This window comes from Mixophyes fleayi, chromosome 6 (assembly GCF_038048845.1).
Source record: "Mixophyes fleayi isolate aMixFle1 chromosome 6, aMixFle1.hap1, whole genome shotgun sequence".
In the NCBI taxonomy this organism is placed as follows: Eukaryota; Metazoa; Chordata; class Amphibia; order Anura; family Limnodynastidae; genus Mixophyes; species Mixophyes fleayi.
This window is the reverse complement of record NC_134407.1, coordinates 210,248,634-210,264,966: the sequence shown is the minus strand read 5'-3', so window position 1 is coordinate 210,264,966 and position 16,333 is coordinate 210,248,634. Positions and strand designations below refer to the sequence as shown.

General features: G+C 40.8%; 1 protein-coding gene across 1 annotated transcript in view; it reads left to right on the top strand.

Moving 5' to 3' along the window:
• Positions 1-16,105, top strand: part of LOC142095442 (uncharacterized) — a 39,268-nt gene extending 23,163 nt beyond the window's left edge. The window contains exons 8-12 of the mRNA XM_075178388.1: positions 6,907-7,002; positions 7,447-7,525; positions 7,605-7,702; positions 11,832-11,949; positions 13,680-16,105. Of these exons, the coding sequence (XP_075034489.1) occupies positions 6,907-7,002; positions 7,447-7,525; positions 7,605-7,702; positions 11,832-11,949; positions 13,680-14,788 (1,500 nt within the window). The 3' untranslated portion in view covers positions 14,789-16,105. The remainder of the gene's footprint in view (positions 1-6,906; positions 7,003-7,446; positions 7,526-7,604; positions 7,703-11,831; positions 11,950-13,679) is intronic.
• The last annotated feature ends 228 nt before the right edge of the window (positions 16,106-16,333 follow it).

The window sequence follows — 16,333 nt, the reverse complement described above, 5'->3', positions numbered from 1 at the left end:
CAGGTGAACAATCTGATTTAGATTCTAAATCACCTTCATCATTCTGCCATTTTACACCTGCCTCTGAACAACCGCAAATAACACTGCTTTTTCAGTTGTATCTGTGACTGTCCCAGCCTAAATCCGTGCGCAAATGCCTGAACATTCCCTTAATGTACACTGCCTATATTAGGACAGATCGTCCCGCTTTAGGCATAAGGAGTCGTAAGTGGCAAAAAGTTGGCTGTCTATATAGCGGCAGTTGCGTATGTTCAGTTCCTTGAGCGTGCGCAGTGCAAAAAATATGCAGATACGCTATGCGAACGGGCGTACGTCTCACTCTGAATCAGGTCCTATCTGTTGAACCTTCTGATAGAACTGTTATACAGCCGAGAAACACTCAAACATCCCTGGATTGGCATTTGCTTGTATTCAGAAGGCAGTAGACATACAGTATGTTGGAAATAAAAGGAATTACTTTTGTGGAGACCTCTTGGAGCCTACAAACATGAGTGGTCATTACAATTGGCAATTATCATTGTGCTTGCCAGCTAATTATGTGGGAGGGGCTCTCCAAGATCCCCTCAGTACTTAATTGCCCCTTAATTATTTCTACTTCTATGAGAGTGGAGCACATAGACTCTGGTACAATTGGCAGAGAGGTATATTACAGCTGTGCCTGTACTGTAAAACTCTAAGCTCTACATTTCCATCACATGACCAGGGCTCATCCTACTTATAAATTGACATTTTTCCAGTACTAATCATGGCCGCCGAGACGCCACGGATAGGTCACATGATACACGACATGTGACTGTCTACAGTCTAAGGAGCATTAATGGATATGACTGCGCGTATACACAACCGCGGACCACGAACTGTATGAAATATCCCTTACTATATTTCCAGCAGAGGGCGACACGAATTACCCATGAACCTCTGCTCCCTTCCGGATCCCGGCAGTGACGTCATAATTTGTTCTGTATTTGGCCTCATAATAGAGGTATGTGACATCAGTGTGTTGTCTGTTTATATTGTTACTGCCACTGGGAGGAAGGAGTAGTGAAGACAGTGCTAGGAGAGGTAGAGGGAAGGAGTAGTAGATACATTGCTGGGAGACCATACAGAGGGGGCTCATGTGGATAAACACACTAATTACACTAAATCCACTTTCCAGACTATTGCACACATTTTATATGATAAGCACCTGTATGTCTGTCAAGCTACATACATTACTCTCTAGATCTAGCAAGTTATTGGGCACACATACAATAAATGCACATCTAGCGATATATATTGCATGAAGAATTAAAAAAATACAGTGGTGTGGAAAAGTAATGGCCCCTTTCCTGATTTATTCTATTATTGCATATATGTAACATGGAATGTTTTCAGGTCTTTAGACAAATTCTAGTATTAGCATTCTGAGAGATCCTTCTTGAATAAATAACATTTTTTTTTTTTTTTCATTTCATTAGGAAAGTTATTCAACGCCAACTGTGAAAAGGTAATTGTTCATCTTTAAATCAATCCAATAAAATAGATAACTAGTCAACTGAACACAGCCCGGCTTGTTTACATCCAGACTTGCTCAATATAAACATCACTTATTTTGACCCTTACCAGCAGAGTCAACTTGCTGGCTCAAAGATTCAACCAGCACATTATGCCACGATCAAAGGATATTCCTGAAGAGATCAGAAAAAAAGTTATTGATATCTACCAGTCTGGAAGGGGTTACAAAGTAATTTCTAAGACTTTGGGACTCCACCGAACCACAGTGAGAGCCATAATCTCCAAATGGAGAACGGTTGGAACGGTAATGAATCTTCCTAGGAGTGGGCGACCGGCCAAAATCCCTCCAACAGCTCCGCATAAAATCACCCAAGAAGTTTCTAAGGATCCTAAAAAAACATCTAAAGATCTGCAGTCTTCTCTCCCATCAGCTAAGGTCAGTGTTCATGCATCCACAATACAAGAGAGACTGGGCAAAAATGGGCTTCATGGTAGAGTAGACAAGAAAAGCATAAATACTTTTTTGCCAAGAAGCATTTGGATGATCCATGAGCATTTTGGGAGAATGTTCTGTGGGTGGATGAGTTATGTATAATCTCATCTAATATAAATATATATATATATTACACTTAGGCTAGTCTTTATGGAAAATAGCTAAAACATAATTATAGTATATTTAATTAAGTGTTAAAAGTTTGAACCCAGATCTATTTTTGCCTTTTTGTACCATTCACTTCTGACACCGCTTATGCTAATCAGTAAAGAAGTGGATGTGGTTTAATTTTGTAATAAATACATTTCATAGAATAAACGTTGCGTTGATTTTACAAATATTTCTTACGATTGAATCACCACATGAAAAGTAGGACAATTTTCACTCTGAAGAGAATAAAGAGTGACTATAATTTTTTTTTTAAGAAAGTACAATTACATTCTTAAGGGTAAAAAAAATAGTATTTATGTAGGGCACTCTGATTAGTTGCTGGGGTACACAGTGGAAGTGATTTACAAATATGCCTGGTCTACAGCAACGCTATTCTACAGAGTATGGGCACATTTCACTTCTACCTGGTTTAAGGTTAACCAAATCTGGACTGCTGCTAAACCGGATTACATACAATAAAACCGAAACTTAAAACATTCAGTAACCATGGATATCCAAAAACCCGCAGGAACTTACTAAAAATTTCATATAGAGCAAGAGAAGTATTACAGTTCAATTGTCCAAACACAGAATCCGTGCGGATACTGACAATTTCCCCATCCTACAGAACAAGTGGTACAGCACAGTTGTCCATAGAGATAAAATTAATAGTAATAATTTCTCCTCCCAAGAAAGTTGGTATTCCTTTGTAAAAATATTGTTGTTGAATTGATCTATAAAAACCCAAAACACAAGTTAATTTTTCAGTTACTATTAACCACTTTTTCCCAATTTTCCTTTTATTTCAACTGTCCCATTCCACCCTCTACCATGACAGCTCTTATCCTTTTACTTAATTCTCTCCTTATCCTTGGCAGCTCTTCTCTTCCTCCTTTTACTTCATTGCACCATTTTCTCTGACAGATCTTCTTTTCCTCCTTATACTTCATTCAACCCTCTTCTCTGACAGATCTTCTCTTCCTCCTTATACTTCATTCAACCCTCTTCTCTGACAGATCTTCTCTTCCTCCTTATACCTCATTCAACCCTCTTCTCTGACAGGTCTTCTCTTCCTCCTTATACTTCATTCAACCCTCTTCTCAGACAGGTCTTCTCTTCCTCCTTATACTTCATTCAACCCTCTTCTCTGACAGGTCTTCTCTTCCTCCTTATACTTCATTCAACCCTCTTCTCTGACAGGTCTTCTCTTCCTCCTTATACTTTATTCAACCCTCTTCTCTGACAAATCTCCTCTTCCTCCTGATACTTCATTCAACCCTCTTCTCTGACAAATCTCCTCTTCCTCCTGATACTTCATTCAACCCTCTTCTCTGACAAATCTGCTCTTGCTCCTTATACTTCATTCAACCCTCTTCTCTGACAGGTCTTCTCTTCCTCCTGATACTTCATTCAACCCTCTTCTCTGACAAATCTCCTCTTCCTCCTTATACTTCATTCAACCCTCTTCTCTGACAGGTCTTCTCTTCCTCCTGATACTTCATTCAACCCTCTTCTCTGACAAATCTCCTCTTGCTCCTTATACTTCATTCAACCCTCTTCTCTGACAGGTCTTCTCTTCCTCCTGATACTTCATTCAACCCTCTTCTCTGACAAATCTTCTCTTGCTCCTTATACTTCATTCAACCCTCTTCTCGGACAGATCTTATCTTCCTCCTTATACTTCATTATTGTCAAGTGTAAACATACCATAGGATCTGTGGTAATATTTTATAAACCAATTACTTCTTGTACTGACAAAACAACTCTATCACCTCCTAAATCCCAGATATGTAACAACCATGATATCAAATTGTCTCCTTGTTTTTGTTGGAGGAGATCTGGCACAGCCTTCCTAACTCCAGCGAGGTCTGAACTATGCCATCCTTTTAATAATCCTTTTCCTTACATTAAACTGAATACTGATGCAGTATGTGCAGGTAATTACCATATTACTCTAAGTAAAACAGCTAAGTTTGCAAACTAAAGCTGGGTACACATTACATAATATTACTGCAGATGCGATTTCTGTAATGATTTTAACAACGACTGAAAGTCGTGATGAGCATACAGATTTACGGGTACACACCTACACAATTTACCTTAAGATCTGTGCTCTTCATCTGTCATAACCATCTGCTGAAAGGATCGGGACTCTGCACACTCCATAGAGATCTATGGACACTGCTAGTCGTGAGTGTATACACGTTTCAATCGATGCAGGGAGTGTATATATTATTATTATTTATTTATAAGGCGCCACAAGGTTTCCGCAGCGCCGAACACAGTACAAACAATAGACAGTACAGGGAATAACAGTACAGAACAATAAACGAGTAATACCAAGACTTCAGAGGCTCCAGGCAAAGCAAATATAATGGAGTTGGAGCAGAAGAGAAGGTAGAGAGACAGGAGGGAGAAGGGCCCTGCTCATAAGAGCTTACATCCTAAAGGGAGAGGAAACACGGCCGGCACAAAGGGAGTCAGAGGAGGGGAGCAAGCACTCCTCTCTTCAGAGGAGGAGCCAGGAGATGAGATCGAGCATGGAGAGATGGTTAGATGGAAAGCTGGTAGACTTTAAGAAAGAGATGAGTTTTGAGTGCCCGTTTGAAGGAGCACAAGTTAGGGGACAAACGGATGGAGCGTGGGAGGTCATTCCAATGCAGAGGGGGCAGCTCGGGAGAAGTCTTGAATTCTGGAGTGGGATGAGGTGATCAGAGTGGACGAGAGGCGACGGCCATTGGCCGAACGCAGGGACCGGGCGGGAGTGTGGATGGAGAGAAGGTTGGAGATATAGGGGGCAGTAGAGTGGGACAGAGACTTGTAAGTGAGGGTAAGAAGTTTGAAAAGGATACGGTAGGGGAAGGGGAGCCAGTGAAGGGCAAGCCAGAGAGGTGAGGCAGAAGAGGAGCGGCGAGAAAGGAAGATGAGCCTTGCAGCTGCATTAAGTATAGAACGAAGGGGGGCGAGGCGGGAGCAGGGGAGGCCGGTGAGGAGAAGGTTGCAGTAGTCCAGCCGGGAGATGATAATCGCGTGGACAATGGTTTTGGTTGCTTCATGAGAAAAGAAGGGTCGGATGCGGGCGATATTACGAAGTTGGAAGTGACAGGATTGGGCAAGGGATTGAATGTGGGGGGCAAAAGAGAGGGAGGAGTCGAGGGTGACGCACAGGCAGCGGAGTTGGGGAACGGAGGAGATGGTGGAGTTGTCAACAGTGATGGAGAGATCCATCACTGTTAACATCACTTAGTTATATACTAAGGCTTGGTACACACCACAGGTTTTTCAGCCAAATATCGGGCCAAACACCCGATAAACGTTCCAACCGCATTACGATCCTGCAATGTGTATGCACTCACGACTGTGTGCCCAGTGGAACCTGTCACTGTGTCTGCGTTGTTAAATGTAGAGAGCGATGTAGGTGGAATAATTCGTCCATTCATTCTGAGACTGGATATTCCGTTTCAGAGTCGCAGAAGCTAACGAAATTTATATTGACATTGTGGAAAGTCAAAGTTTATTTTGTGTGTTAATCAGTGTGACAGGAATGGCCGACTATACACTGCTCTTGAACCAGTGAAAGAGCTCAGATCTAAAGGTGAATTGTGTATAGCGTGTACACATGCATCGACAGACTGATTGAAACTTTTGGTTGAAAGTTTTTTGTAGTGTGTACCCAGCCTAATGCAATATCTGACCGAACAGTAGTTTATCGTGCGATTGGCACGATAATTGGTTGAAAAACATATAGTGTGTACCCAGTTTAGGCAATTACATTTATATATTGCTTATAAACAAACATTACAAAGTATACTTAAAAATCTTTTTCTGTTCTAAAATCAACATTACCTTGAGTTGGTAAATAACCATTGTCTGTCTTGGGGTACAAAGTACAGAAAATTTCTCCTGATGCGATTTCCTTAACGATTTTACCAATGATTTAAAAGAAACAAAAATAATTTGATCAATGTGCCTATTCCTGTGTACACACTAAACACATTTTACACGATTTACCTTCAGATCTGTTCTCTTCATCTGTTACAACCATCGGCTGAAAAGATAATGACTCTGCCCACTCCATAGAGATCTATGGACACTGCCGGTCCTGAGTGCATACACTGCAGAATTGGAATGACATTGTTCCATCGTTGAACAACATTTTTAGTTTCAGTTTAAAAATAAAATGAAAATTAAATGATACAATGTGCTTTGGGAAGATGATTGTTCATCGTTACAGCGTACACACTAGTGATATCTGGCGGAACGCTCGTTTATTGTGTGATTGACTGAAAACACTGTAGCTTTAGCCTGAAATTGCTTAAAGAGCTGAGCTTGCAGGACATAGTCCACTTCACTAGTTTTAGGAAAAACATGGTCATAAAAGATAAGTAAATAATGTGAAGAAACATCACAAACGTATTATCTGTTCATAAAGAGACACAAAATCAATGACGGACTCCATGTTATTTCTTAATAAAATGAATATGTCATTATTACTACAGCCCCTCGCTTTCATGATTAATTTAAGCAATAAATGAGGCGAAACCAAGAAATATTTTAAGAGGGAGAAAAAGTTGAAAAAAACGATCCTGTCACTAACTAATGATCCATTCTTCCCGACGCAGAAATATCATTCACCTTCTGTGGGACACAACTGACTAATCATCTGTATGGTTTGTGTACATGTTTTTTTTACCTAATTTAACTTGTCCCCCAAACAAAGTACTATCTGGATCCAGAATTTAAGGTGTTTTTTTTCTCTTTTGAAGTAGATTCTCAAAGTCTTCAGGATGGACAAAGACAGGAGTCAGATGACTCAGAAGATATTAAATATCACCCTGGAAATCCTCTACCTGCTGACTGGAGAGGTGAGCGATTCTGGGAGTGTTACAGTGACATCTCTGGTATCTCATTCACAATAAGTCGGACCTGGAGACTGTTATGGCGTAGTGAGGCGTGGCAATGTATGGTATGTCTTATATTCTGTCTCATTATTTAGGATTATGTATCTGTGAAGAGGTTCGGTAAGCATGTGACACCCAACAGTTGGCCCCGTGTGTCAGGAGGATGGAGCAGGACCCACAGGCCCATCACGGTGCCTCCACCTCACTCACTGATACATGAGAGAAACAATGAACAGAGGATTCTAGAACTCACCAACAAGATCATTCAGCTGCTGACTGGAGAGGTGACTGCTGGGAATGGGACATTATACAGTAACACCAGGGGATGTGTCTGGGTGATGACTGTATCATTGTGTGTGTCAGGTTCCTATAAGGTGTCAGGATGTCACTGTCTATTTCTCCATGGAGGAGTGGGAGTATTTACAAGGACACAAGGATTTGTACAAGGATGTCATGATGAAGAGTCACTGTCCCTTTACATCGCTGGGTAAGAGACCTAACTAGACACATCCTTTGATAAATCCTATATAAACTGTGTATTCAGTGACTGTGTATGTTTCCTACAGATGGATCCAGTAAGAGATATACACCAGAGAAATGTCCCAGTCCTCTTTATACACAGGATGGTGCACAGGAGGATCACAATATCCCACAAGATTATCAGGTAGATGGAATTGAGTAAAAATCTACTGTGACATCATCAATAAGGTGCTCACAGTGTAATTCAGATAATACAGGCATCAGTATAGCAAACAACATACACAAAAACAGACAACTCGAGCCACGAGCAGTGAAAGATTTTATGCTAAATACAAGTGATAAGTCACTCACTTTTCCACATTCCCTTACTATGCTCTGCTATATATGCAAGTATTTAAAATTATTTTCTCTTTCATCATTCTGGGGGACACTGCTACCAATGGGTTGTAGTTGGGGAGTGAGGGAGTTGGCACTTAACTTGTTACTTGTGACCTGCTGACAGACCCCTCTCTGCAACCCCCCTGTAGCTCCTCAGTGTAGATTAAGTGCCCAAGGAGTTGGGTTTATTTCTTAACTGCTGGTGTAGATTAGTAAGGTTGTTACCTTTTCATATATTTTTTATTTTTTTTTAACTATTTATTTTGAGAAATAGCAATCATGTACAGATAAGAATCAACAAATAATACATTTGCAGGAATAGAAACAAAAACAGAGAACAGTACATATCATGGGTATCTGTCAATGAAGCTGAAAATATTTGAGTAGCAAATATCCAAGACAGCCAGAGGATGTCAATAAACAGACCGGCAAATATACAATTGTTATCCAGAATACACAAGACACTATAACATTTTATAACAATATAATGTGGGGGGGAAGGAGGGGAGGGGGGGGGGGGGTACTGGTCGCCACCGAGAATGAAGGAAAAAGAGAACACACTTCCCTTTATCCACACAGTTCCCTATCCTCGTCTTGTCCTTTTTAAGAATTCATATATTTTTTTCTAGTTTTAAGATAGAATATATCACAGCCTGCTTAGTGTGTGATTAGAATTGGCACACTGTGGGGGGGAAAAAAAAAAAGGCAGAAGGAAGAAAGGCAGCAGTGTAAGAGAGCGTGTATATGGAAAGTGTGACAGGTGGCTTCATTAGCCCTGGTCAAACTTTGTGGTACCTGATGATCGGCGCTACCTTCGGGGATAGAGTGCTGCGATTCGGAGCGATGGTGGTCATCTTTTGGCTATTACCAAGTTCCCCCGGGAAAAGTACACAATATACTCCCCAGCTCCTGCTTCAATGCTGACCTCTCCTGCTGCAGATTTTTACTAGTCTAGGAAGGCTAAGTATTAATATGTATATATATATATATATATATATATATATATATATATACTTACTAATATACATTCTGTTATATATGATATTGCCTTGTTGAATAGCAGCATATTCAAGAGGAAATCGCTGCATCAGAGTTGGCTGGGGCACAATGCAATAGCATACATCATATAGCAAGATACATCTTTTTCACTGATAGTCAGAGATTAGATAGTATCCTTTATAATCTTTGTTTCTTGTGTTGTATAATTGCTAACTGTCTCTGTATATTCTATATCTGTGTTTGTGTCGCTGGCACAGTCAATGGGCACTTTGGTGCAGCCTCTCACCCATCAGGCGGAGACTACAGCGCTGTCTGTAATTTCTCCTTCAACCTCAACGGGGGAGGGGGGGCTACAGTGTCAGCGGTACTCCCAACAACAGGTCAATGACGGGGCAGACTTAGGAACCGCTGGCCCTTCATCCTCTATTGCTTCCCAAAGGGCCCTGTAGGGGAGCCCACTTGGTCCACTTTTTTAGTTAGGGGAATTGATAGACTAAACAAGTTTTTAGACTCCCAGAGATCTTCTCAGTCCAGAGTCAAACGTAAAAGGACTAATCATTCGAACAAGTACCAAGGGTGGACGCTCTGGTAGCACGACTGGCGCGTCACACCACTTTGCCAGTTCCGGGATTAGCCTCCCTTCAGGAAGCTACTGACAGAAAATTTTTAAAATCCATCTATGTAGCTACAGGAGCTTCTTTTAGACCTATGTTATCTTCGGCATGGAGTCTTGGGCTGACCAGCTCGCGGCAGCACTTCAGGATTCCAACCTACTTCCCCTTGCTCTGCACCTTAAGGAGGCATCAGGCTATTAATATAAGGCGACTCAAAATGCAGCGCCAATGTCTTTCGTTGCATCTGGCTCAGCGGTGGCAGCGAGACGGACCCTCTGGCTTAGATTCTGGGAAACCGATGCAGAATCAAAACATTTTCTTGAGGCCCTTCCATATTCGAGATCGGTACTCTTTGGGCCTGAGCTAGATGATATAATTTCTCAGACGACTGGGGGGAAAAGCATGTTCCTTCCATAAATGTACCCAAGTCTCGGGTACCCAGGTTAAGTTCCTTTCGCCAGCCTTTTTGGGGGAACTCATCCAAAAGTGGTCAGGCGAGCAGGGGCAGATCCTTTGTTTCCAGAGGACATTCTCAAAAATTAAGGTCCTCTTCCTCAACAATGGTGTGCTGCTCCCAATCTGCAGGATAAACCTGCAGCCTGACTTGCATCCTCCTCTCCTCGCGGCTGCGGGAGTATCATTATCATCACCATTTATTTATATAGCGCCACTAATTCCGCAGCACTGTACAGAGAACTCACTCACATCAGTCCCTGCCCCATTGGGGCTTACAGTCTAAATTCCCTAACACAGACACACAGACTAGGGAGGGAGGGAGGCCAGTAATACTAGTGGTGCCGAATGGCCGCACGGGGTCTGGTTCGCAGACATTGTGTCCATGGCGGTCGGTCAAGGATTTCGGTTACCTCTTCTCAAAAACCTTCTCCTTCAGGGACCATTTCGTCACCAGGACCTGCCTCGAGTGGCTTTAACGGCATGGCTGTTGAAGCCAGCCTCTGGAAGTCAAAAGGGGTTCTCTTCCAGGGTGGTGAACACTCTCTTGCAGGTCAGGAAACCTTTTTCTGCTCGTATCTACCACAGGATTTGACGAACCTACATTCTGTGTTGTGAGAGTAGAGACCGCCATACTGTGACTTTTAATCTACCTCGTCTTATTCCTTTTCTACAGCATGGTCTTGAAAAGGGCTTCTGGTTGGGTTCTTTGAAGGCTCAAGTGTTGGTCTTATCAGTCTACTTTCAGTTGCGGTTGGCGGACATGCCAGACATAGGGACCTTTCTTCAGTGGGTGTTGCACATTCAGTCTCCCTATGTACCAGCCACTGCTCCATGTCACCTTAATTTGGTACTTTCAATGCTTAAGTCTCCTTCTTTTGTGCCTTTACAGTCAACAGATCTGAAGTTCTTAACATGGAAGGTGATTTTTCTGTTAGCAATTGCCTCAGCTTGTAGAGTGTCGGAACTTGGAGCTCTGTCATGCAGGGAACCATATCTTATTTTCCATGATGATAGGGTGGTACTTCGTACTGTTCAGTTTTTTCAACCTAAGTTTGTATCGGGGTTCCACTTAAACCAAGAAATTGTACTACCAGTTTTTCAGGAACCTTCTACTTCTTCTGGAGATTACCAGACGGAGGTTTCGGATGTGGTCAGTGCATTATGCATATATACTCATCGAACTGCACGCATTAAACGTTCAGATTCTCTATTTCTACTATATGATCCCCATAAACTGGGATGGCCTGCTTCAAGCAGAGCATTTGTAGATGGCTTATATCAACAATTAAGTATGCTTACATCGTTGGGAATCAATCTGTGCCCAGTCGCATTACTAGCCATTCCACCCGGTCAGTGGGAGCTTCTTGGGCCCTCGGTACACACACTTACCAAATTCTACCAGTTCAAAATGTTTGCGTCTTCTGCTAGCTTTGGCCGTAGTGTTTTACATGCCGGGCAATCAGAGCGATCCCTCTCTTAGGGGGGCTGCTTTTGTAAGTCCCCATGGTAGCAGTGTCCCGCAGAAGAATGAAAGAGAAAATGGGATTTACACACGATAAATCCTTTTCTCTGATTCCATCTGGGGCACACTGCGTTCCCTCCCTTCTGCTCTTCTGCTGTTTGGTCTTTGTGTTTCTCCCCTTCCTTGGTGCTTTAGAATTACAGGGGGAATTGCAGATAGGAGGAGTCTGTCACTAGGTCAAAAGTAACTAGTTAAGTGCCAAGTCCCTCACTCCCCAACTACAGCCCCATTCTAGCAGTGTCCCCCAGATAGAATCAGAGAAAAGGATTTATCATGAGTATAAAAATCCCATTTTAGACTTAAATTAGTTAATCAGGTGTTTTATTGTTTTGTGTGCTCTTTAGGGAGAAAACCTGAATGATGTTGGAGAAGATATGAATGTGATGGTTGATCAGTGTAAAGAGAAGGAAATTATATGTGTGAAGATTGAAGAGGAGGAAATCCCTACAGATATTAGCACAGGTAAGTAATGATCACTAAATACAGACACTCTGGTGTTTCTCATACATCAGGAGACATCAGCCCCTATTAGACTCCTGTTCTCCTCCTCACATCATATCACTGTGTGTTACCAGACAAGAGATCTGACCAGTCTCCTCCACACACTCTCTGGTGTTTCTCATACATCAGGAGCCATCAGCCCCTATTAGACCCCTGTTCTCCTCCTCACATCATATCACTGTGTGTTACCAGACAAGAGATCTGACCAGTCTCCTCCACACACTCTCTGGTGTTTCTCATACATCAGGAGCCGTCAGTTCCTATTAGACTCCTGTTCTCCTCCTCACATCATGTCACTGTGTGTTACCAGACAAGAGATCTGACCAGTCTCCTCCACACACTCTCTGGTGTTTCTCATACATCAGGAGCCATCAGCCCCTATTAGACTCCTGTTCTCCTCCTCACATCATGTCACTGTGTGTTACCAGACAAGAGATCTGACCAGTCTCCTCCACACACTCTCTGGTGTTTCTCATACATCAGGAGACATCAGCCCCTATTAGACTCCTGTTCTCCTCCTCACATCATGTCACTGTGTTACCAGACAAGAGATCTGACCAGTCTCCTCCACACACTCTCTGGTGTTTCTCATACATCAGGAGACATCAGCCCCTATTAGACTCCTGTTCTCCTCCTCACATCATGTCACTGTGTTACCAGACAAGAGATCTGACCAGTCTCCTCCACACACTCTCTGGTGTTTCTCATACATCTCCGTCCAGGCTCCTCTTTCTACACACACACCTTTCACTCACCAGTAGAAAAAGATGTATGTCTTAGTGTACAATGAGGATCATGAGTAATGTGAAATAATAGTGCTAAAATATTATTTTCCCGATGTAAACCAAACAATCCTCTAGATGATCACTGTAAATAAACATATTTGCAATTAAGGTATTTGTAATATAGGAGTTATTTTTATATAATATACATTAATGGAAAATATATTTTTCTGTAAATATCTATATAAATGATCATACAATAAAGATTATTTACTTACCTTCTCATTAAGGATCACTCCATGACCTCCCCCACAAGCAGGCCGCCAGTTAAGGGATGGAACCGGAAACAAAAGTTGCATCATCGCGACTTCTTGGTTTCCGCATCCTCTCACTCACTAGTTGTTGTGGCCTTAACCACAGAGTAGCTGACATGGCGACGAACGTAAGAAGAAGCAATGGAGAGAATAAGTTTTGTAAAGCTCTATGTCTGCAAATATCCATCTGTATGTTAGTTTGTGCCAGAGGGGATTTGTGTATTGTTGGAGTTTTTTGTATTACAAATGTACCCCCTACTTTAAATTATTTTGGACATTAATACGTTATCTCAGTGTTCCATGACCTGTTTAAAAGCACTTGGCCTGTGATCTCATGTGGTCACTAGTAACTACTGCTCAACTGTAACTTCTTATATTCTGATAAATCACATTGGGTGTACTCCTATTCTCGCGTGTGTGTGTATATATGTATGTGTGTGTGTGTGTGTGTATATATATATATATATATATATATATATATATATATATATATATATATATATATATATAACATTTTGCAACATTCAAGTCATAAGATAAAGGTAATATAAAATTGTTTATAGATCACATCTTGAATCCACTCATAATAGGGTAATATTTGACCATAGCAATATGCACCTCAATGAATTGTATACATGTACTTTGTTTTCAACAGGTGGACACAGCCTCAGGAACACCATCCCGTTTGATCTTCACATTGTAAAAATGGAAATCACAGAAGATACTGCAAGAGAAAACCCAAATATGCATTCAGTACATCACAGAGCAGATATATCTTCTGATCCCTCTAAACACGGGGAATATATTCCTGATAGCTCACATAGTGTTACACATGATACAGTTCATGGAGATGATGAAAGGTTTGCATATGTTGAATATGAGAAATGTTTTACACAGAAGTCAAAAATTCATACATGTTCTGATTGTGGGAAATGTTTTACTCAAAAAGGAAATCTTGTTCAGCATCAAAGAATCCACACAGGTGAGAGACCATTTTCATGTTCTGATTGTGGGAAATGTTTTACACAGAAAGCAAGTCTTGTTGAACATCAAAGAATTCACACTGGTGAAAAGCCATTTTCATGCTCACATTGTGGGAAATGTTTTACACACAAGTCACAATTTAATAGGCATCAAAGAATTCACACTGGTGAGAAGCCATTTCTTTGTTCTGAATGTGGGAAATGTTTTACACAGAATTCGCATCTTGTTGAACATCAAAAAATTCACACCGGTGAAAAGCAGTATCCTTGTCCTGAATGTGGAAAACGTTTTATACACAGGTCAGTTCTTGTTAAACATCAGCGAATTCATACTGGCGAAAGGCCATTTCCATGTTCTGAATGTGGAAAATGTTTTAAACAGAAATCATATCTTGCTGAACATCAGAAAATTCATGCTCTTGAAAAGCCTTTCCTTTGTTCCGAGTGTGGCAAATCTTTTACACATAAATCAAATCTTGTTGTACATCAGCGCACTCACAGAGGTGAAAAACCATTTTCATGTTCTGAATGTGGCAAGTGTTTTACACAGAAATCATACCTTGTTGAACATCAGAAAATTCATGCTGTTGAGAAGCAGTTTCTGTGCTCTGAGTGTGGGAAATCTTTTACCCATAAATCCAATCTTGTTGTACATCAGCGAGCTCACAGAGGTGAGAAGCCATTTCCTTGTTCTGAATGTGGGAAATGTTTTACACACAAATCAAATCTTGTTGTACATCAGAGAGGGCACAGAGGTGTAAAGCCACTTAAATGTTCTTAATGTGGGAACTGTTATGTACACAACTCAAGTTTGATTAAACTTGGAATTTGTGAATCGATGGCCTATGGATTTCCTAGGAGTATAAGGGGCACATGCTATTTACTAGAGTCTGTGCAAGAGGACTTGTACTCGCAGGTCGTGATGGCCCCTGAATGGAGTTGGTTTGTTAAGTGTAAAAGGTTGGTTGGTTGCAGACTGGTCAAGTTCAGGTTAGAGAGTAAAGAAGCAATGGGAAAAAAACAGTCTGTGGTCAGAGCAACTTGTAGGCTAGTGGGATCTACAAGCCGTAATAAATCAATACCAGATCTAATCGATGAAACCCAGAAATAATGATGGAACAAATACATGGGTGCAAAGCTGCTTGGATTAAGCACTTTTCGCTTATAAATGTACAAATAACAATCTTTTTAAAGGTCCTGTAAAAAAATCTATTTTTTAATTCATACTTTTTTTTTTTAGAAATAATATCCCCCTCCCCGTTGGTAATCCCCTGCCTATATTCTGTACTTGGTATGGAAAGCCAGTAGCTACTTCTTATATCCTGCATGACTCCATCACCTTGCACTCTCTGGAATAGAATTGAGCAGTTAACAGTGAACCAAACATGGGTCAGGCGCTTCGTGAAGAAACTTTTTCCGGCACAGCTAAACTGTTTACTAGGGAACGGTCTGTTATTTTAATAATTCTAATTTCTTCACTTACGATGCGGACAGGCTCTTGCTCTCTGTTAACACTTCTTTTCCTGAAAAGAAGGTTTACAAAATACTCAATATGCTATTGGTTTTTGTTGCTGGTTTTTTTTGTTAATCTAAATTTTATAAGATAATATGCATGATAATTAACGGTACACATGGCAGATGTTTGCTGACCCTGTGTTCTCACAGATTACAATATCCTGTAACAAACCAGTAACAAAAAAAAAAATGTTTTTTTTTATTATTATTATATTTCATGTATGTCTTGTTGGCTTACTGTACTGATAGAATTTTATATGTAATCTGTTTTCATGACTTGTATACTTTAATTTAAAAAAAAACAAAACAAAAACCAAGTGTTTCATACTTTTTAACAGTTGTAATATGAAAAAAGAAGAGTATCGCTTAACATATACATATCACTTAACATCCAACGTGGTGTTACTTTCACCCCAGCACAGGAAGGAATTTGCTTCCTTTGGTTAGATGCCTCTGGTGCCCTCATCCTTAGACTAAGGCTAGCTACACACTACATGTCTTTCACTCTATTATCATGTCAATCACACGATAAACAATCGTTAGGTCCGATATTGCATTAGTGTGTACGCTCCTATGTTTTATCGCACCATTTTTATTTTATAAGTGGGCTAAAAATCTCTGTAAACAATGGAACGATGTCAACAGCGAGTATCTCAACACAAAAGGTATATTTTATGGGATTATTTATTAATTATTATAAATTTATTATAATTTATTACTGTGGTTAGCACTTGTGCCTCACAGCACTGGGGTCATGAGTTTAATTTCCGACCATGGCCTTATCTGTGTGGAGTTTGTATGTTCTCCCTGT